At 36.1% G+C, this 23,401-nt stretch overlaps 2 protein-coding genes across 6 annotated transcripts in view; one reads left to right on the forward strand and one right to left on the reverse strand.

Moving 5' to 3' along the window:
• Positions 1-9,090, forward strand: part of LOC100179973 — a 16,261-nt gene extending 7,171 nt beyond the window's left edge. Inside the window, exons 2-8 of one of the 5 annotated variants that reach the window (XM_026837497.1) lie at positions 4,321-4,629; positions 4,717-4,764; positions 4,961-5,048; positions 5,760-5,914; positions 6,405-6,471; positions 6,837-6,951; positions 7,572-9,090. In XM_026837497.1, the coding sequence (XP_026693298.1) occupies positions 4,372-4,629; positions 4,717-4,764; positions 4,961-5,048; positions 5,760-5,914; positions 6,405-6,471; positions 6,837-6,951; positions 7,572-7,968 (1,128 nt within the window). In that variant the 5' untranslated portion in view covers positions 4,321-4,371 and the 3' untranslated portion in view covers positions 7,969-9,090. Of the gene's footprint in view, positions 1-4,320; positions 4,765-4,960; positions 5,049-5,759; positions 5,915-6,404; positions 6,472-6,836; positions 6,952-7,571 lie in introns of all 5 variants that reach the window. The other 4 variants (XM_026837496.1, XM_002130022.3, XM_026837495.1 and 1 more) reach the window with 4 other exon arrangements.
• A 3,392-nt stretch (positions 9,091-12,482) lies between these two features.
• Positions 12,483-22,678, reverse strand: LOC100177622. The gene is made up of 16 exons (XM_002124087.4): positions 21,779-22,678; positions 21,208-21,319; positions 20,232-20,420; positions 19,555-19,629; positions 18,831-18,922; positions 18,221-18,347; positions 17,649-17,791; positions 16,955-17,135; positions 15,983-16,094; positions 15,463-15,580; positions 15,244-15,308; positions 14,786-14,977; positions 14,087-14,193; positions 13,510-13,641; positions 12,967-13,110; positions 12,483-12,686 (listed from the first exon to the last, which is right to left on the reverse strand). The coding sequence occupies exons 1-16, from the start codon at positions 22,522-22,524 to the stop codon at positions 12,495-12,497; spliced, it is 2,727 nt and encodes a 908-aa protein (XP_002124123.3). The 5' UTR covers positions 22,525-22,678; the 3' UTR covers positions 12,483-12,494.
• Between the last annotated feature and the right edge of the window lie 723 nt (positions 22,679-23,401).

Below are 23,401 nucleotides of genomic sequence, written 5' to 3' on the forward strand. Positions count from 1 at the left end.
GTGGTTAGTCACGTTTGCATTGTCAAACTTAAAAAAAGGTTAAAACTGATCGGTTATATATTACCGTGGGGTAAGATGGATACCGTTAGCACATAATATCCCATTTTCCTCATCATATTTTTTATTAATTAACAACGCTCTTTTAGAATCGTGAGGAAACCGTTATACAGTTCTGTAATTGTAAATATTCTTTGTTTACTACCAAGTGGGACGCTGCAAGTGCTGATTGCAAATATGGACCATCTTACCCAACCTACTATATTACATAATTAATTTAGTAGTGTGGGGGAAGATGGGACAACTTTAGCACATATTATCCAAATATCCTAATGGTGTTTTTAAAAAATTAACAGCGGTTCATGGCAGTCGTTAGCATAAGCTTTAATAATTCTTTGAATGTTCTTTGTTTACTACCAAATTGGACGGTAATATAGAATAAAAAGGTGTCCCATCTTCCCCGCTCTTGTATATTTGGCAGCATCTTATATACGCTATACACTTTGAAAGTGTGCGCATATATGCTTTTTTTAAACGCAATTTTGCCCAAACTGCATATGGGCCATGCTTGAACGTTTTCCTTGACAAATGCAATGCCGCTAAGTTGTGGCTTTACCGGTTGCACCTTTTCCTATATATGATATGGGGGCGAAATGGACGCACGTTTAACTGCCACGACTCCACTATATGCGGCGCAGATGGAAGTAGACATAGGCACCAGTGTAAACAGATGCCTCGTGGCTGATTACGGTTTCGTTAAAACAACTTAACGGCGAAAATAATTTGGCAGACGCAAAAATATGCGATACAGTAACGCTATCTGCCCGGAATTAATTTGTGGCTTGTAATTTTCAGTAAACCGCAAGTATGACCTACTTAGTAACTTACTCTGTCCGCCAATCCGTTTGCTTTACGAGTCAGACCACCGTAGGTTGAAATTTATTAAATAATTGCACGCATTTAATGCGAATGACTAATGCCTGCATAGGTATATATGGCAAGGCGTATATAACCGCCGCCGTTTGGTTGCTAAGAAGTTAAGAGAGAGCGGATCGTTCTGCGGGAGGTTGGCCACTTTGTTCTTTAAGTGCTGTCAATAATGGAACGTTCGCCACAACTTTGTGACCTTGAAAGCGCACTGTCGACGTCATAATTGTTGTTTTGTGACGGAATTCTTGAATGGAGCGTTTTCGCGACGTTTTAATTGTTCGACAGGAGTAAGAATCTATGTCAAGGCGTTTCGACGTCGCTTTCGAAGTGATTACGGAGACAGACACGGACCTTTGACTTCAGATCTCCAAAATCTTACCGTTCATAATTACAAACTAGATCGCTAGGAAATTACAGAGATTTCTGAATTGAAAAGCGAAACCGCAACAACGATTCATAATGAGAGGCTATGTAGTGAAGTTACCACGGCTGTCGACTTGCGTAATACAAGCTGCATACACAACAAAATCACAGAGGGCTTTCTGTTCTTTTATTGATAGGAATGTAAGAGTAACACCTGTGGATTAATTGCTACTTACCTGTTTGTGCTTTGCTGTGTGGTGGTATACAAGTTCATGGAATATCTTTTAATCTGTATTGTCTTCAGAAAGCCGGGCCGACAAGTTTATAAATCGTTGCCATAATGCGTTATAATATTTTGTTGTTAAAATTGATTATTATAAATATGTTTTTCAAATTGTAATAAATTCGAGTAGAAGTAAATACATTATTTGTGAGTGTGTTTAACGACTGTGGTTTTGTTACTAATTTTCTCCTCTTCGTTGTTTTTTGTTTAAGTTGAAATTGGCACTAATGTATATTTAAAGTGATAACTAAAATTGTTTTTACCAAATAACAACGCTATTTTTGAGTCGTGAGGGTATGGTTTTATATAATAGGGTGGGGAAAGATGGGACACCTGTTCATTCTATTTTCTCTTCCAATTTGGTAGTAAGCAAAAAACATTCAAAGAATTAGGAAACTGTATGTTTACAACTCCCATGCACCGTTGTTAATTGTTTAAAACATATTTAGGATATTTGGATATTCTGTGCTAAAGGTGTCCCATCTTCCCCCACCCTACTATATTTCTGTGTTATGTAAATGTTTTTGTGTTTACTACCAAATGGAACAATAGTAGAGAATAAAAACATGTACCTATATTTTAATTTGTTAGTTTTCGCTACTGTATTGGAGGAGATCAATGAATTTCCTTTTATGTTAAAATCCGAACGGAAAAACTTTTATTTTAGAGCATTTATTTTTGTTTACACTTGTGGTTAAAGGTATTCGATTTACCGTGAGAATTGTATGCAGTTAAACGTGGTCATATTTACCGTGCTTTGATAATGGTTATTTATCTGAAGCTTTATTTGCTTTCATTAGACACATTTCCAAATCACGAATTCTGCAGAAAAAAATTTGAATAAAAGAGAAAATTTCGCAGATCGTTCAAGGCGAAATGCGGTGTATATTGTATAGGATAGGATGCGACAGTGACTTTGCAGAATTTTTAAAACGTGAGGGGTTGAGGTGTAATCCTGTGCTGGCGGTGCAAAAGTCGTGACCAGGGTGACGAAAATACGCGGTAAAAATGTGGCCACTAACTACCGAGATGCTAGGCTTGTACGGTAACATGCGGTGAATATGTACCGTACTAATGGACAACTACTATGTGGGTTGCTTTGCGGCGATTTAAACTGCTTTGATAAACGGGCGTGTAGCTGTTATTAGGGGTTTGGTGCATTTTGTGGGAAATCTAATATCCTTCTTATTAGTAATACAGCGCATGAGTAAAACAGAGTTTTCTATTTTGTTTAAAACTCGGTCACGACTTAGACTTGAATTAATTTTTAATAAAATTGTTAATTGGAAAAGTCTAAATAATATTACGATACGGAATATCTAACACTAAATTAGACCGGGCCTTTTTTAATTATTCAAGTTTAGATTTATTCTTATGCCACGCTTGCTTGATCTGCCTTTTGGAAACAACCGACTTTAAAAATAAATTTTATCCCCGGTTAACATCGTTTTTTTTTCTATATACGGAAAAATTTTGCTTTTTATACTAATTGTGTTTTAATAGCACATGACCCCTGAGTATTTTGGTAACTATTTGATGCACGTTAACGTTCAGAACATGAACCTCAAGCTTGTGCCTGAGTGTTTTGTTTATTTATTCACGATGGCTCTCTCGTCAAGTTCACACACATTTCGTCATGTCTATTTCTGTTTCCGGTGGAAACTATTTTCCTCTATACCGGTAACGTTGATAGTTGATCAAGGCACGTTTTCGGTTTAAATATTCACTTCGTATTTGTAAATTACTGCTTTGCAGCTAAGAAAATTGTGACATAGCAAAATTTTGCACGTTTTGGGGTGGTCGGCGCTCGCTCTGGTAATCTTTATTGAGAAAGGCCAAAATTGCGTGCACTTTATGAGAAGGCATTTATGATTAACTTCTTAGTTTGTTGTTTCAGATTATAAAGCTGCAACATACGCAAACCAAACGTGTGGGATGCAAATCTTATTTGTAAGAAGAATTGGAATGTTTTTACGCGCTGCAATTTCCATTCATAGTTTGAATTGGAATAATTGAAAGCGCTTTCACTTAAGCGGCGTCAGCCAGCAATTGTTGTTAAGTCTTTAATGGCGTAATTATTCTCTCGAGAGGATTTTTGAGTCCAAGGCTACGTAATGAGAAATTTAGGGGCGTGGGAAGAAACTGTCGCCAGCAATTCAATAAAAGAATCATAACCCAGACGGTCCGCGCCTTTACAAGTTAATTAATCACCAGTCAGATATATCATATTAATTCGATTATCTAATACCTAGTAATTGTCTTAAACAAACCGCTGTTATTTTATATAATTCCGACAGCCCCGCATGGTGGCGCTGCCAGTACACCCTTATTGCGTGACGTATCTTACCATTGCGTAAGGCCTAATATTTATTTTTAACGCCACAGTCGGGGCAGCGCTTGAGTATAAAAGGCAGTGCCTAGATAGAAATTGGTCATTCGGCGTCTGGCTGCGACACCAGACGCGCAGATACGCAAAGGCAGCGCACGGAATAGTAGCAGCCGTGTATTAATTATTTTCAATATCAAAAATATTTTACCTGTTACAGGTTTATTATACATTTTTTATGATTGTTAAAGCTGTCTATTAGTTGGTTTTAAAAGGTGGCGATACGAAGGCGGTGTACAAACTGGCATGGCGATTTATAATTACTTTATAACAAATTAATAGATTTGTTACGGCTGTGCAAGTCGATTTCTAAATTCTTAAAAATTAAGAAATTTTGATTTCTAATATTTATTTTTTACAGATTAATTTATTTATTAACAATCGACTGTCGATCTCACTAATCGATTCAATAATGACGTCACAGACCCAAATGTCTGGGAACAAAAGAAACGCTACCAATACCCCGACATGTCACTGGCTCGGACTGCAACTAGCAATTTCTCTTCTCGTCTTCGTATCAACAGCAAATGCATCTTATCTTGACCATATACCCGCTCACCATCAAACCAGTTATCATACACTGTTACGGAAGATGAGAGCGGCCGAAATCCAAGCCTCCAATTCCCGCAGATCGCCTCCGAAATCCCAGGGCTGCGGCTCATCCGGCCAGGTATGCAGCGAAACGTGTGAGATGGTGCAGAAAATGTGCAGTAAATCGTGCAGTGGTAACGGTTGTTCCCTTAATGCAAAACTACAGGAGGCCGGAAGAATGAGTTGTGTTGCAAGCTGCTTCAACCACAATCAGGTGATTGTTTAACAATTTACAAAGCGATTATGAGCGGACCGTTTTCTGACACAGCGCTACCCGTAGCCGCTGTCACGACTTTTTGCGCGCATGCGACCTTGCATTAGGTGAACACACGAACTCAAACCACCATAACAAACTTGCGGTTTTTTCTTTCACAGAAAACAGTCTTCTAACACGTTTTTTTTCCTTGTAGAAGCTGTTTGGGATCGGAAGCACAACAGAAACCACCATTACGTCATCAATTACATCACCAATTACGTCATCAAACGCCAGCCCCACCGGTAGGTCATATATTTATAAACAATGCATTAACACTATAGTTTACATAGCTGCGACAAGATAATGCAGGTAGCTGCGTCGTAGTTAAAATACATAGTAGGATGGGGGCGAGATGGAACATTTTTTAATCTATTTTCTCGATCCATTTAGTAGTAAAGAAAGAAAATTAAAAGAATTAAAAAATATTTTCATTTATTCAACGCGTTTTAAAACAAAGCCGCACCCTTTCACTAAATCGTGTGAAACAATATGAAGCTATCAATCAATTTCAACTACTCTTCCGACCGTTTTCCACACCAGTATTTTGCCTCAAAAATCTTCAAAGAAAAGCTCGTAGACGAGCAATTAAAAGCCGACAGCCAGGTTTAATTGCCGCCATGACGTCAAAAACCTTGGATTGAAACCCGCATCGTCGTTATACTCACTTTAATAAGTTGTATTTCACTTAATACCCTCAATTGGTGCAACGAATACTAACGCGCATCGAAGAAAATGATAAAAGTTAAGAAAATATCTCAGAAATATTCCGAAAATTTAAAATTCGTATTATCCCATTTGTACAATTAATAAAATGTCGATAAATTCCGCTATCATACAATGATAGAGTCCATGATGCATTTTGGGAACTAAAGACGACTAGTTCTAAACGTATCAATCTTATATGTCAAAACATAAAGAGTAAACAACATAACTTACATGGCCGTGTTCCACAGAAGCACGCACTGATGTTGGGGCCAAGACTGTTGTACAAAAAGAATCCATTCGTGCGGACGATACGAACCTCACTCCAGCAGAAAAATGCGAAATACTTGGATTTCCAGAATCCCAAGATTGCTTGGTGGTGTACGATCAAAAACAACCGTTTAAAGTAAGATTTTTTTAATTTTTTTTAAACGAATCAAGTTTAAGCAGGTTAAAGCGACAAAATTCGAAATTTTCAATTTCTTTCTGAAAAATGGTTAACTTTCGTAGCATACAAAACCTAAACCGTCTTAACATTAAATGTATTAACCTAGTCATCATTACAATTTGGGTGAAATTGATCATTAACTCGAAAGGATTTAAAAATTCACTTTTATCCGCTCAAACGGGTATATATTGGCTCGTTTATTTCTCACGAAGGCACAAGCAGACACTCATGTTTGCGAATAAATATTAATAACATTTAATTCATGGAAAAACACCCAAAGCAACGATTACGTGTCTGTTACTTTGCAGACTGAAGTATTTATATCGCGGTATCCATTTCGGGGCTTCCCCGAACGCAAACGTGTTTCACTATTTATTAGAGTCATGACATTTTACTAATGTGTCGATTTCGTTCGTGCGTGAAACATAACGACGTTTTTTTATTACAGGTTATTGACGGTTTGGTGGAAAAACTTATGCAGGCCACGAAACGCACAGAAGTTACGAAACATACCGGTAAGGCCAGTTTATAATATTGTTCACAAAAAAAACGATGTATATTAGGGGGGGGGGGGGGAGACCTTAACACAGATATTATGCAAATATTATGATCGTGTTGTAAACAATTAACGGTCAATGGGAGTCGTGAGGATACAGTTTTAATTCTTTGAATGTTCTTTGTTTACTACTATAAAATGGGACAAAAAATAGAATGAACAGTGTCCCATCTCCCTCATCCTACTATATGTTTGTAACAAATGTTCTGAAAATAAAAAAAAAAACTTTTAAGAAAAAATAAATACTAGGAAAATAGTTAATAAAATTTTACATATTTTACGAGTTTATACGTGTATTATAAACATTTTACTTTTTTTTCACAGCCAACGAAGTTCAAACTTCCGAAACTGCTGAGTTTACGTCTCCATCGGCACCATTGTTACGTAAAAAACGTCGTTTATCTTATAGATTTAGACGTAGACGATCACCACAATTGGTGTAAGTTAATTAAAAAAAAATTTTTTCAGGAAAAATTTTAATATGTCCAAAATGGTGTTTCATTGTAGTACAGTAGGGTGGGGGAAGATGGGACACTTTTTGACTCTATTTTCTCATCCCATTTAATAGTAAACAAGAAACATTCAAAGATTTATAAAACTATGTTCTCACAACTCTTATAGACCATTGTTAATTGTTTAAAACACGATCAGGATATTATGTGCTAAAGGTGTCCCATCTACCCCCACTCTACTATATGTTAATAATTGTAATATTCCAACACACGCAGACTTTTGTTGCCATTTCTGCCATTTTGTATTTTTTAAATATAAATATCGAGTGTAATATTGATTATGTCGGTTATATTAAAGTGTAACCCATCAGTTTAGACGGAAAAAATATTGAATTATTTGTTTACTGTATATCGCTAATAGACCGAAATAAAAATCCAAAAAATATCTATCGTCATTTGCCCTATTCCAAATTGTACCTGTATAAAAAACTCATATTTTAATAATTTAATAAGAAACCTCACATTTCAATATTTTTCTTTATTTTTCTTTAATTAACTTAATTCTTTTATTGTTTTTGCATATTTAACGTTGTTTATTTATCAACAGAACACGAAGCAGAGCCACAACTCAACCGACCGCCCCTTCCCGGTTAGAAGTTTGCCCCACCACGTTAAAAATGGTCCAACCTGTAACTGCCGTGCACTGGATATCTGGGGCTAACGTCTTCTTATACCATGGAAATAGAACCAATCTTTACAACCAAGTTTTCGAGGTCGGGGCATGCGAGCCAAATGCGCCGCATTTCAACATCCGGATTCCCGGGCGACCAATCCCCGAATGTCGGGTCGTGCAGACAAAATATTTGGCCAACTTTATGTTGAACCGCAGCCAAGTAACATCGGAGGATTATAGGAACATTCTTTGTCACCCTGTTGAGGGCATGCCTTACAGTATATGCCGAGATTGGGTATACCTGAACGCGCAATGCAAGTTATATATTTAAACGTCATTCGACTCAATGGACGCTACTAACCAAAATTTACGACAACGTTACGTCATCTGATGACGTCACCGGCTAGAGCGCCCTCTGCCGACCGCACTTCTAACCGCGAAAATTCTTCAGTTTTATTTATTGTTGTTTCCTGTTCTTTTACACTCCGCTTTCAACTCCAAATTCTGCGAAATCCGGAAATCCGTCGCTTACCCGATTATTAGAAATTACGTAACTGTTCTCCGCAATTTGAGGTAAAAACACGAAAGGTTCGTTCCTCTTAATTAAAATGCGGGCGGCGATACGCCTTTGGTTTGTACTAGGCGACATTAGCGATTTTTCCCACAACACACCTTATGCTGACGGACCCAAACGCAAAGGGCAATATAAAAACTCTTGTAATCATTAAATCGAGGCGCCGTTTCAATAATTGAGTTCAACCAATTAAAATCTCGCGTTCTCATAACTTCGAACTACCATGAGAACGTCATAATCATCAGTGATTACGTCATAATCAGAGGGAACAGTTTTATGTCACTTAGTATGTTCGACACTCCTGTACTCAGGGGCGTGTTCGAATTAAAACGGAGCCGTAAACAGAGTAGTTATGTTAAGCCTTGCCTTTACTTGGGCGTTTTACCGGCCTTTATAGGTTACTACTACTGATTACGTAATTTCTTTTTTAGTTTTTTTTTTGCAATCTGAAAAACTCGACATAAATCATTGCGCAATATATTGGAGATTTGAAATTCAAAAAGTGTTCGGTTTTTCTGAATTTCGAACATTTTGGAGCGAAAGCGTTTTTTTATCCTCGCTTATTTTGCACTATTCCTTTTTATATTTATTGCTCTTTCTATTTTCATATTGCTTTCATTCGTTTTTACGAGCATTGCTGAGCCAAAGGCTTCTCGATATGCTAAATATAGAAATTGTGATCAAATCGTGACTGACTTGTCCCTTATTTAGAAAAGGTGCCCGAATGCTAAAAAGACTGTTTTGTGGTATGTTTTCATGGACCGAGGGTTAAAAATAAAGTCTTTATTTTGGTTTTAAGGTGTTGTCACATTATCAGTAATGTAACGTACAAATGTCATACAGCTGCAAACACAGTTATACTAAACGACATTAGCTTAATTGTTTTCTTCTATTTTTATCCGTCACGCTTTGTCGGCGGGATGGAATTCACTATTATTACATCACGACCGGCGCTTTTCATGCAAAAAGAGTTTTGCACAATGATGTTTAACGGCTGTTGCTTGCTTTAGGCAAGACTCTATCAGTTCTATTGCATTTTAGAAACGAAATCGAGCGGCACGCTTTAACTCGCTTGTACGCAGACAGCGTTTATTTGCTTGTATAAGTTACCGTTTTGTTTTAGCTTTGCGAAAGAGTTGTCTAACGGCTGTAGTTTATTTAGCGGTGTGTATCCACACAAAGAAGCGCTTTTAACTTATCAAGGTATCGTCTTTAAACAATTACTTAAGCGGTACAGCTTTTCCTAGAGTTTTAATAAATATAACCGCATGTTTTAGAAACTACTGTTCTGCAATATTTATCGGCTTTTATTAAAAGGAAGGTTAAGTAAAAAATAGTAATGACGTATGCATGTTTGAACAATCTTTTTAGGACGTTATGCAACGACGTTTATACACAAAGCAGTAAGTAGAATAGTGTTGGTAGAAAAGCAAAGGTAAATCATGTCTGTTTATTTACATTCAACGAGAGCCATTACAAAGTGCGCCTCTGTCAGCTCTCAGTTTGAACACTGGTTTGCTTTAAAAGATTGAATTTGAGTAACAGCAGCGTTTTTAAAGAGTGATTTTTAGCCGCGAAAATGTATTCCGCAGCTTTATGCACCTGAAGCAAAATAAACAAAGCATGATAATTATTATGTGGAAAATCCTATATACGCTGCGAAAAGCACAAACGGTTTGTTATTTTAGTTTAAAATAGACTGCTTAATAGGTGGTGTGTACTTTTTGTTGATAAATAGTTTATAATTTGTTGATAAATTCTTACGTGGCAAATGCATATGAGCTCTACCAAGAATACCAAAAATAAAACAATGTTAAATAGGAAAATGATTCTGCTAACATAGCACTTATGACGATAAATCTTAATTTTCTCAACAGTATATTCCCATAACCGCTTTAAAACCAGAGAAAATTATACATCGGCCGGGTTATTATTAGCGGACACAGCTGTTTATTGGATATTTTTACAACCCCTACTCAGGTAAAATGAATTAGCATACCGGATTTATACGCGTCATGCAAATTAAATGTACATGAATGAATGAATGTAATTTACTTTATCCTCGCGTGGCCGGAAAACGACATTCGTTATATAACACGGGTGTTAATTTATACACCTGGTGCCAGCTTACGAGTTACAAAGTATGTTACTTTGTGGGTGATTATTTTTTCATTTTTTATGTATGATGTATGGCTGATAATTTGGACAGCCCATTAGTGACCACTGGGCGGGGTTGGAGGCAGGTGCGCTAACCAACTGTGCTACGGCGAGGGGCATGATATATAATCATTAAAAGCTAAAGTAATTGTGATGTATTTCGTAAATCTGGCTCTGATCTAGCACTCATACAGTTAGGTGGGGAAAATCTGACACCTTTTCATTATATTTTCTTGAGCCATTTCGTAGTTTCCATTTTCGTAAGAACATTTAAAGAACTCTAAAATCGTGTCCTTACGATCCCATAGACCGTTGTTAATTGTTTAAAACATGATTAAGATTTTTAAATATTATGTCCTAAAGGTGTCCCATCTTACCGTACAGTACTATATTACTAGCTATTAATTATAACCGAATGGAATACGCCAGCAAACAAAAATCTAGTCCGGCTATATATATAGTAGGGTGGGGGAGACGGGACACCTTTAGCACATAATATCAAATATTTCGATCGTGTTTTAAACAATTAACAACGGTTTATGGGAGTCGTGAGAATACGGTTTTATAATTCGTTGAATGTTCTTTGTTTACTACCAAATGGAACGTGACAATAAAATAAAAAGTCGCCCTATCTTCCTCCACCTTAATATTTGTTTTATCAAACATTTTACAAATAACTAGCATCATGAATAAAATACAAATGATTCTAGAAGTTGTCGCATAAGATATATTCTTTGGCATACAATTAATTGGACTCGATTTTGTGTGCTGTGTATATTCTAGCACTTGGTGTAACATGTTATCATGCAACGAAAATCGTCCAACAAAAATCGCTTTAGAACAGATAGTGGCGAATTGGTTTAAGAAATGTTTCAGAGTCTGTACATTGGCAAAAATGAATCAAAATTGTTTTTCCCCTATTCACCTAAATAAAGCCCTTTAACAGGGTAACAGCAAAATCCAGCATATATGGGTCACTAATGGGTTGTCCAAATTATCAGCCATACATAATAAAAGTAAAAAAAAAGTCCTACAAAAAATATTCACCCACAAAGTAACTAACATGGAAACTTGTAAGCTGGCACGAGGTGTTAAACCCGTGTGGTAACGACTGTCGTTTTCCGGCCACGCGAGGATAAAGTAAGTTACATGCATGCTTAAAACATAAAAATACCTCTTTTCTGTCATCTAGCGGTGAATATTTAAACTTCTAATGAAAATTCGCAAGCTGTCTGGTTACTCTTGTAAATGCAAGACTTTTCAAAAATTATAAACCTTTTTTTAGAACAAGAATGTCATTGGTTAATGTGAAAATGCTAGCTGCCCATACAAGGCTTGTCCTAAAATGACGGCAATTTTGGTCATTCCCAAAAAAATGATCTTGTGTATCACTGGTTTTGTTAGTGTTTTGCCCATGTGTTCATTTTTGTCCATGTTTTGTTTCTGCTTGTTCATGTTTTGTCAATGTTTGGTCTTGGTTTCTGTTTAGTCCATATGTTTCTTTTTGTTTTGGTGAGACATTTTTGTAAGACATCGGACCTTGGTCCCAGACGTGTGTTTATGTATAAATGAATGTAACTTACTTTATCCTCGCGTGGCCGGAAAACGACAGTCGTTATAACACGGATGTTCATACACCTCGTGCCAGCTTACGAGTTACCAGGTATGTTGCTTTAATAGTTTAATTGTGAGTGATTATTCTTTGGGGAATTTTTCTTTTTTTTATGTGTGGCTGATAATTTGGACAACCAATTATACCCTTTTTGCATGGTAAAAAGTTAATGCGAATAACGATCCGCATTAACTCGTCATATGATAACTCGCTAACCGCGTTATTTTGCATGGTCATTGGTTTATGCGCGTATCAACATTGAGTAAGCTTATTTTAGCGCAATATTATTAAATCTAGTTTATAAAATAAGTTTTAATACTTTATGGTGTAACAATCACAACCAACCTCCTACAGCAGATGACGCGCTTATGACGTTATGCGTGTTAACTTTGTTTTTGCGAGTAAATATGCGAGTACTTACGCGCATAAAAGTGACCATGCAAAAAGGGTATAAGTGACCACTGTTTTTTGTATGTATGTTTATTAATAACAACAGGGTTTATATTTTATTTCATTATCTTGGTACAAAATATTTATATTTTATGTTTCTCGGCGAAGTTTCGTATCCTGCCTTGGATGAGGCAAAGTTTTTTAATTTCATTTGGTTGATAATGTGATTGTGAACTGTCACGAATTTGTAGGCATCCCAATTCGTTTGTTCTTGCATATTCATCTGTAGTTTCTCCTCAGTAGGATAAGGTTGCACCTGGTGAAAATATGCTGTAAATAGGCAAATCCAGCCTAAATCTCAGCTTCCCCAAAATATATTGAATGTCCTTGAAATTATTTTTAATAATATAGGGAGGGGGAAGATGGAACATCTTTTCATTATATTTTCTCGTACCATTCGGTAGTTAACAAAATACAAAGAATTATAAAACTGTATTCTCACAACTTTCATAGACTGTTGTTAATTGTTCAAAACACAGGTATTATGTGCTAAAGTGGTCCCATCTCTCCCCACCCTACTATACAACTGTTCTTACCATTCTCACAAGTCGTTCTCTCAATTCCTCGTCAAAATGTTTGAGAAAAAATTCTTTGCTGATCAGTATGCACTCTGAGCCTTCTGACACCAGGGATACAGACGTTGCACCTTCTGAAGCATCAAAGAGTATTGGAAGCAAACCCTGTTTAAAATAAAATATAGTAGGGTGGGGGGAGATAAGACTCTTTGTCAGACTTTTTTAAATTTTTTTTACAGACCTCTATTTAATGATACCCAAAAAAATATTGTTACAGAATTATTCGACAGTATTAACGTGACTTTATAAAAATGCGCGTCAAAGCTGATTACTGTTTTTAAATATTAAGAAATATGTTAAATGGCAACAGTATTTTTAAATAGGTAAAAAAGTTCGAGCCTTGAACCTATTACCTATTGGTTACAGGCACGGGCGTTAACCACTATGCCACGGCGCTGGACTTAGGGTGAAAAAATGTTAGGGTGAAATAACGTTAGGGTGAAAGAGTGGAGTAATGTTAGGGTGAAATAACAATTTATAATAAATGAGTACACAAGTACTTACAAATATGTCTCTTTCTCCTAGAGTTTGGATGTGCACGCAAACTTCTTTATTTTCTTGGGCAGCTTCAGATTCATATCCAGGTGTTGATAATGTTTCATTGAGGGTAGGCAGCATAGAACTTGCAGTAGAAACCTATTTAATTTGATTTTTATAAGTTTTTTGGTTTCTTTCCTGAATTTGCAATAGTGTTGGTCAAAAAATTTAAATATTACTTTAAAGTTTTCAAAAAATTTAAATGGAACTTGCAGTGGAAACCTGTTTATTAATTTGATATGATAAGTTTTTCGTTGTCTTTTCTTGAAATTTTAATAATGTTTGTCAAAGAATTCAACTATTACTGACTATTTTGCCATCTTTTTTGGAATAAATATTATAAGTTTTTGTGACTATGATGAAGTAATGTCCTATGAATGAAGTAATACGCAGTTCCAAATCAAATCTAGGCTTTGTTGAGGATCACTCACACCAATATACAAAAAAAAACACAAGTATTGGTCTCAATTAAATTTTACATTATTTGTTGATGACAGAAGAGGAAAATGTAATATACCTGGTAACAACACTAGAAATGTAATACCTTTTTATTCCCTTTATACATCCAAGCATTAGCCAAACTTTTCCTGCTTCTCCGCAAAATCTGGCTTCGAAAATTACTCTGCAGTGAATCTCTTCGTCCAAAATCATCTGTGAAACAATTTTTGGTAAAATTTTATCATTTCACATTACAAAAGTTGTTTGTTATAACAGCCACCCCTACAGAGGCTCAATAAATACTTTAGAACTCAAACCAATTAAAAGATTTATAAACCACGGTTAGCAGACACGACCAAATTAATTCCCACAGTTAAAAGTATAGGTTCAAGACTTGTCGCTTCTAGCATTGTGGGCGTATGTGTCCTTGAGGAAGACACTTAACAGCAAGTGCTCCAGACCAGGTGGTCACCAATGGGTTGTCTAAGTTGTCAGCCATACATAAAAAATAATAAAAAACAACCACTCACAAAGTTCTATGTATAGTGTCTTTTGTTCAAAATAGTATTAAGAATATTACCCACAAAGTAACATACACATTAACCTGCAAACTAGCAGAGGTGTATGAAACAAAAAACCTATGTTATAACGACTATAGTTTCCTGGGCCGGCGAGGATAACCAAGTTACGCTTATTCATTCATGCTGCTAATTCCCTAACTCTCACTATTCCTTATCTGATCTTAGTTACTGTATTCGAAAAGATACATAAAAAATTGTTATGTTTAAGTTATTACACTAATTACCTTCTGAGTGGTCAAATGAAGATCTTTGAACATATTGTTGAAATTTATCAACATCATCATCGTCATCTTCTTCTTCTTCCCTCCCAGTCATTAGAAGAGCAAAAGTATCTCGAGATATCGGATGCTCATTCTGCCACCTCATATGACGAAGTAAAATTTCATTTCTATGCTCATTTAGCGAACCTGGGAGAGCTGAAGTATTTGCATAGTTATTACAGATTTGCAACAAACAATTGGGAGTAATGGACCACCTTGGCCCTTATACGAGATTTTCCAGCATTTTAAGTTAAAATAAAGTTGTTCATTAAAAGCCTGCGGTAATGCATTGAATCTAAACAAAATTTTACTGTGTGTTGTTTACCCTTAATTTACTCTATTATTGAGAAATATAAGTTACAATCTCACAGCAACTGTTTTCTATAATTTTATCAATACAGTTTTTTATGATAAAAACTTACAGGTGTTTGTCAATGTGTGCTTTGGTATGTAGTTAGGCTCGTACAGTGCAAGGTTAAGGTCAGTCCTGGAAAAAATTATTATTATTGTGTGTTATATATTTAAAAGCTTGAAAAAAAAACAGAATAAATTAAGTCTGGTACTGGATTTATACCAGATTTGGCCCGTTAATTACCACCGGACAACACCCTTACATATATACCACCTTTTATTATCATTACCTTGTTCTCCTGATTGGCTGAGCATAATTTATCATGCGACGTTTTGGTCCAGTAAGCAGGGAAACAGGTGAAGTTGGGGATGTCAGAATATTGGAAGCTCTTTGCCCAAATCTTGTTTCTAGTTGGTAAAAAAGATGTTTTAGGAAATGCTTTTTGCCATAAAATAATGCTGGGTTTATGAACACAGAGATTTTTTTGATTTTTAAGCCAGAAAAAGAAAAAATATTAAATACATTATCAATTGTAACCACATCAGCATTATAAATATAATAGGTTGGATCAAGATAGCTTTTGTTTTCATTCCCTTTTATCGTATAGTATGGTGGACGAAGATTATTTACAAAAATTGTATCACTGTATCCTTATAACTCTAAAAGAGCACTGATAACTGTTTTGATAAAGAAAATATATGAAAATGATGATTAGGAAATATATGAAAATTTAACTTTCTCCACACTATTATATATTTATACAAGTTACATACAGTGCAATTTTTCTGCTATAAATGTTTGCCACTCACTTTTGATATTATCAAGGTTTGCTTTGTCGTAGGTAAAGCTTTCAGGAGCTTTTTGCAAGCCGGGAAGATTCGGTTTTGTAACTTTGAGCTTTTTAATCACACGGCAAAAACCCTGTTGGACGAAAATGATATTCTAAACATAAATTTAATAGCATGCTGCGTTGTGTAAGTGTGTACAATACAATATGGTAAATGGTTATAAACTGTTTTTATTTATTTCAATGTGTCGTTGGGCAAGACACTTAACAGTAATTGCTCCAACCCAGTGGCCACTAATGAGTTGTCCAAATTATCAGCCATACATTAAAAAATCCCCCCCAAAAAATAATCATCCACAAAGTAACATACATGGTAACTCGTAAGCTGACATGAGGTGTATGAACACCTGTGTTATAATGACTGTTGTTTTCAGGCCACGTGAGGATAAAGTAAGTTTCATTGATTAATTCGTTTATTCAGTCCGAATTGTAAGTGCAACTCAGAATTATAACACAGGTAGCAAATTGTGAATCATAGCCATTTACACAGCGCTTGCAAGTTACACAACTATTGAAGAGTAAGTTTTATAACAGCCATTTTGAACACGTATTTATGCAATGCTTTGTTCTATTTAGTGAATTCTTACAGTAATGTACACCAGAGAACCTGGTACTTAGAAAAGAGTTGGCTATTTATGCATGACATGGGTCCTGAGATCAGTTATTTATCAATCTGTTATGAAATATAGTAGGGTGAGGAAAGATGTGACATCTTTTCATTCTATTTTCTCATCCAATTTAGTAGTAAACAAAGATTATTTAAAAAACTATAAAACGTATCCTCACAACTCCCATAGATCGTTGTTAATAGTTTGAAACACGATTAGATTATTTGAGTACAATGTGCTAAAGCTGTCCAATCTTCCCTCACCCCAATACATGACAGGGGACATGAGAACAATTTTTATCAAGCTGTTAACTGATATTGCCTTACCGACTTAACAATAACTATCATGTCACTTTTGCTACTGTCCGCGCAAATAACAACTCCAACCCGAAAGTATGTGAAGGCACAGGTCTCTGGTTTTCTTCGTGGTAGTTTATAAAGTGGGAAGCCCTGAAACTCTGGTAACTTGCTTAGAAATGTAATGAATTCAGGTTCTTCTCCGTCCATTCTGTAAAGTAATTTATATTAGTGTTAAACACAAGATATATACAGCTATCGTATGTCGCAATCAATAGGAAAATTGTGGTGTAATCGCTTAGTTACCTCAACCGCTAGTTCCAACACCCAAACTGCTATTTCATATTTTCTTCTATTTTTCATATATTAAAACTAACCCTTATTGTGGGTAAATGGTATAAAATAGGCGAATAAAGTACTGGTTTAAACCATTTAATTTTCATAAACCATTTAATACAATATTTAACTTTTATATTTAATTTAACAACTTTTACATAGTGGAGTGGGGGAAGATGGTACACCTTATCATTCTATTTTCTAGGCCCATTTAGTAGTAAACAAAGAACGTTCAAAAAACTATAAAACTGTATCCTTACGACTCCCATAAACCGGTGTTAGTTGTTTAAAACACAATCAGGATGTTTGGAAAGTATGTGCTAAAGCTGTCCCATCTCTCCCCCACCCTACTATATTTAATATTTAACACATAAACTCGGTAACACACCTGTGCATGAAAATATCAATGAATTCATCTCTTGCCACGGTCAATAACGTCAGTTGGGTTTGACTGACGACGTTACTCGTTCTTTGTTCGTGTCGAACAATTGCCAATTCACCGAAGCTTTTACCGCGCTTTAGGATTTGTACCTTTAAGTGAATTATTGGAACTTAATTATAATTGCACGACGGGGCAACGACAGTCGTTTTAACATGGATGTTCTGTTTCAAACATGTTTTAACACGTGTGTTTCGTTTCGTTTCATACACGTTTTAACACTGGTGTTATGTTTCATACGCGTTATAACATGGATGTTCTGGTTCACACACGTTATAACATGAATGTTCTATTTCATACAGGTTATAATACGGATGTTCTGTTTCATACACATTATAACACGGGTGTTTAGTTTCATACGCCATTAAAATACGAATGTTCTATTTCATCCCATTTCAACAACGGTGTTCTGTTTCATACAAGTTATAACACGGATGTTCTGTTTCATTGGGTTGCTTACTAGTTACCCCTTTTCTTAATTATAAGCATTATAAACATTTACTGAAGTCTTGTCCACTTACCGTTTCCACATATCCATCACCAGAAGAATTTAAGCGATTCTTCGTTACAAGGGCTGTTCCAGAAATAATGAAATAAAAAGTTTCAGCTTTGTGGCCTTGCCTAATGATCACACGTTTCGGTTCAAATCTACAAAAAGAAAATGAACCCAAAAAGCCATTTTGTTAAATTGGTGTTGGTATACCGACGTTTCAATGTCAAATTTAATTTGCTTGTAATGGCGTAAATAACGACAACAGTTCATGCAGCAGTAATCTGTAACTTTTTCGCATGGTAACTATTATATGTACGTAAGTACTCGTTTACTTTCTCGCAAGAACAACAGAAATATGGTAGAAGGATACTTTTACTTTCAATGGGCTTTTTTTGTGTATAATTTTTACAATTTTTATTTGGTAACAGCACCATAAAATATGAGAAATTCTATTATAAACATGAATTAATAGTAGTGCGCTAAAAAAGCTACCTCAATATTGATACGCGCATAAACCGATGACCATGCAAAATATAATGCCATTAGCGAATTACCAGATGACGACTTTAAGCTAATTGCTATTCGCATAAATAAACATTTTAAAAAAATGGTATCAGTAAAGATCAAAGTAAACTCACTCGTCCAACCAAGCAACCTTCACCAGCGCTTCTTGCATTCGTAATGGAAACTCTGCAAATTCTTCTACTGCTGCACGAAGACGCTTCAAGGCCTGCAGAATGTGTAATGTCACAAATATAGCACACGTCGAGCTACCATACAGTTTTACGGGCGAACGGTTTATGTATAGGGGAAGACGGGGCACATCTTTAGAGCACATAATATAAAAATATCCTAATCGTGTTTTTAAAAAATTACAGTTTTTCAATTATTTGAATGTTCTTTGTTTTTACTACCAAATGGGTCGAGAATATAGAATGAAAAGATGTTCCATATTCCCCCATCCCCTACATATCGACTAACCTGCACAGCATATGGGCGATGCAGTTATGTCGTCACTTAGAATAATAACAATTAATCACGACAATAAAACGCCGAGCTCTGGAGTGTGCTGATATTCTCCAGATATAAGACCAACGATTTAACTGATGTTTTATAGACATGGCACGGGTAATAAACATTTAAAGACGGATACCTTTAGCACATAATATCCAAATATTCTGATCGTGTTTTAAACAATTAACAATAACGGTCTATGGAAGCCGTAACAACAATTTTATAGTTATTTGAAAATCCTTCGTTCACTATACCAAATGGATCGTGAAAATAGAATTAAAAGGTGTCCTATCTTCCACCATACTACTATACATACAATCTAAACCAACTTTATTTTTTCCCACTCACATATGAGACTTGCTTTTCTGTTCTTCGGTAAGGGACGATCGTTAAGATGTTTCGAACTTTTTCATTCAGCTTTGCCTAAAAATAATACACACTTTTCAAGTATGCACATGTAACGTGTAAAAAGTAGTGACACCATGAAATACACATACTTTTATATATAAGTATAAAGAGATAACGGATTAGAAGGCCCACTGACGCAAACAGCTCCATCAAAATGAGTTAGGTGTACTAAAACCAAATGTGGGCTTACAATACATAACTGTAAACCTCATGCAGCCTGTTAGCGAATTAAATAAATAAGCGGGCTGTATGTCACTTCTTATAATAAGAAATACTTTCCGTCATACCATACACTCATACAGATTATATACCATACACTCATCATAGATTATGCTGGATTAGTATTACTGGTCATATAGTAGCGTGGAGAAAAACAAGACACCTTTATAGGGCATGATATCCCAATACCCTGATCGTGTTTTAAACAACTAACAACGGGAGTCGTGAGGGTTCGGTTTTAAAATTCTTTGACTGTTCTTATAGTTTGCTACTAAATGAGACGAGAAAATAGGAAAAAAGTGTCCCATCTTTCCCAGCCCCACTATATTATGCTGGGATAGGACTACCGAAAAAATATACATTGCGTTTCTGCACATTCCTGGTTTCGAATAGTTTACCTCTGTGGTAGCTTTATACTCCGAGCTGTCGAAATACAATCCTTCAGTGTAGGTTCGAGTGACCGTCATCTCTCGTGAAAGGAGAGCAAATGACATTTGGCTGATTTGGGACACCATTGAAACTTTGCGGTCCAAACATCGAATCAGAAGACGGATTATTGAAACGATTCGTCGGAATCTGTCGATTGGCTGCGAATATTCGGCAGACTTTAGCAAGTGCTTAATTACATAGTAGTAAGAAATATGTTATATTTAAACAGGTAGTAAGAAATATGTTTTTTTTACAAGTAGTAAGAAATATGTTACATTTAAATTCCACAGGTCTGTTATTGTACACATAGTACTGTAGGGTAAGACGGGACACCTTTCGCGGCCAATATCCCAATATCCTGATCGTGTTTTAAACAATTAACAACGGTCCATGGAAGCCGTGAGGGTGTGTTTTTATTTGCTTCATGTCCCCCTATCTGCAATATGTAGACTTTAACAGGTGTTTAATTACCTTATGTCTAATCAATTACTACAATTACTCTTCGTAGTATATGAAATATGTTGTATTTAAGTTTTGCAACTCTGGCATTGTATAACAGGATGAGGAAAAATGGGACACTTTTTACTCCACTAATATGTCCCATTTTAAAAATATATAACCGTATCCTTACGACTCCCATAGACCATTGGTAATTGGTTAAAATATGATCCGGATATTGGGATATTATATTCTAACGGTGTCCATGTAAGTCAGTCGCATTAAAATATTAATAGCAATTGGACATTTTACTCAAATAAATTGTAACATTATGTCGACCACAAATCAGTTAGGCCACGTTAGTATTAGTTTAACTTTAACAAAAACAGCCATAGTGTATGATCTGCCAGTAGAACGTGGGCTAATCAGTGTAGCTATAACCAATATACTTTTAGAAGCTACTTATCTAATCATTCGCGACCGCTTCGACAAAGAGACGTAAATTACCCTATAAGGAACCGAGTTTGAAACTCTGTCTCGGATGCTTCTGTTTCTCCTGTACAGTGACCGTACAAACTCATGAGATAAATAACCAACTCGTAAGCGTCGCTGCAGCATTCTGTGAAACACCATATGTCTAAGTTGGCTGCAAATTACATAGGCCTTTTACAAAGCCATTATATCGTAGGGTTGGGGAAGATAGGACACCTTTTCGCTCAATTTTCGTTCAATTAAAAAATATTCAAAGAATTATACAACGTACGTCAACGACTCCTACAGACCGTGTTTAAAACACGATCAAGTTATTTAGATATTATGTGCTAAAGGTGTCCAGTCTTATAGACAAGTTAGATTCAAGCATTTGTACCCGTTCTGTGTCCAACGACATACTATAACGTATAGGTTTCTCTTATGTACTGATCAAAAAATAGGGACTAAAATATTGGGACTAATATATATGTGAGTCACGAAAATCTCCATCATTGTTTAAAATTTGCGTCAACAATTTCACCACTTTTTGCCTTTCACATTTTATAGTGACAGCTGTCAAATTCGAACTGATGTAAACCATACTTACTTGTGGTTAATAACATAAGGCTGGGAATGCGCCTTGTTTTTCCAACGTTGCTGGTCGGACCCTGATTCCAGATTGTGCAACATTTCACTCCCCGTAAAATTAGAAGGACTTCTTGAGCTTGACTTCCGAATTGAATCTCTCTCTTTACCTTTACGTGTGTAGCGGTTCGAGGGAACACCAATAGTTCTCCGTCTGCCTGGACCCTTTTGATCCTCAGGCGGAGTACTGAAGCTGGCGATGGACTTTCTTCTTCCAAGATGGTTAGACCCTTCTCTAAGTTGATTATACAGCGGCATATCTTCGCTTATTTCCTCGCCCGTTGCTAAGTTAGTAAACGACGCAGAAGTTACTTTTCCGTTAGCGCTCGGTCTATTGACGTCATCAGCGGATACAAGAGAGCTGGGATTAATATCGACGTCATTTCTGGGTGGAAAGAGGAAATGACGAAATGGGTTTTGGTTCCCTTTTACTTCAATGTCGGGTAATGACGTTTCTGACGCAGGGGCTACTTCAGTGAACGCGGCGCTGTGCAAAGGGGTGCTGTCTGTGGTTGTTTGCGCTGTATCTTCTTTCTTGTGCGGCCACTGCTGTCGGAACGGGCGTCGTACCTTCGTTACTTGGTCTTTAATATACTTAGCACCGTCGCTGTTGCTTAAAAATGGCGGCAAAGAATATCTCTCCTTTAAACTGATGGGCGGGACAAAGATTCCGCTTGCTGGTGGAGTTTCATAGCTGCTAGCATCCATAACTTTATATTCTGCACTGTTTTAATTTAAAACGATTTAAATTCGCTTAGGGCTTAAATAGGTAACCTCTGGGTATATATGAGCACCAGCTTTAATCGGGCCTTGAATCGGTTTGTGCGCTGTAGGTTTTGACAAAGCTACCGCAAACTATAAAAGCTTATAACAACAAGTCGGTTTACTTTTCCACGGTAGCCTATTACACAATGCACGGGGATATCTCACTGTAATTGAAAAATACTCCGAAAAACATCAATCAGGTTTACCTATAGTGGCTGTCACGTATACAAACACAGGTGAGGCCTGCGTAAAACAAATGAAGAGATAACGCAAATATCGGATGCAGCTCTTTTTCAATAGAATACCGCTTTTGTTCGATTATTTATACCATGGCTTTATCATTATAAACGTAATGTATGTTAGACACCTTTTCATTCTATTTTCTTGTCCTATTTGGTAGTAAACAAAGTACATTCAAAGAATTATAAAACCGTATCCTCGTGACGCCCATAGACCGTTGTTAACTGTTTAAAACACGATCAGGATGTTTAGATATTATGTGCTGTGTCCCATCTTACCCCACAGTACTATATGTTGAACAGTACCGAAAACAGTAGCAAACATAATTTCTCCCAAGTTTGTAATAATATTTACACTGCTTTCACGCGGAACATTATTACAAAGAGATTGCTATCTTTTTCAATGTAAAGTCTAGAATCGTGTACTCGTAGAAAACACCGATATATTGTTCGAACTGCTATTATATCTCGTGAAATGATATATGGCCATTTCTTATCGCTATACAATACTGGAATTACAGTGACGTTGCGTTAAAATTAACTTTTGATGTTTTTGCTGCATAAACGACAGACTTTGAATA

This window comes from Ciona intestinalis, chromosome 14 (assembly GCF_000224145.3).
Source record: "Ciona intestinalis chromosome 14, KH, whole genome shotgun sequence".
Lineage (NCBI taxonomy): Eukaryota > Metazoa > Chordata > Ascidiacea > Phlebobranchia > Cionidae > Ciona > Ciona intestinalis.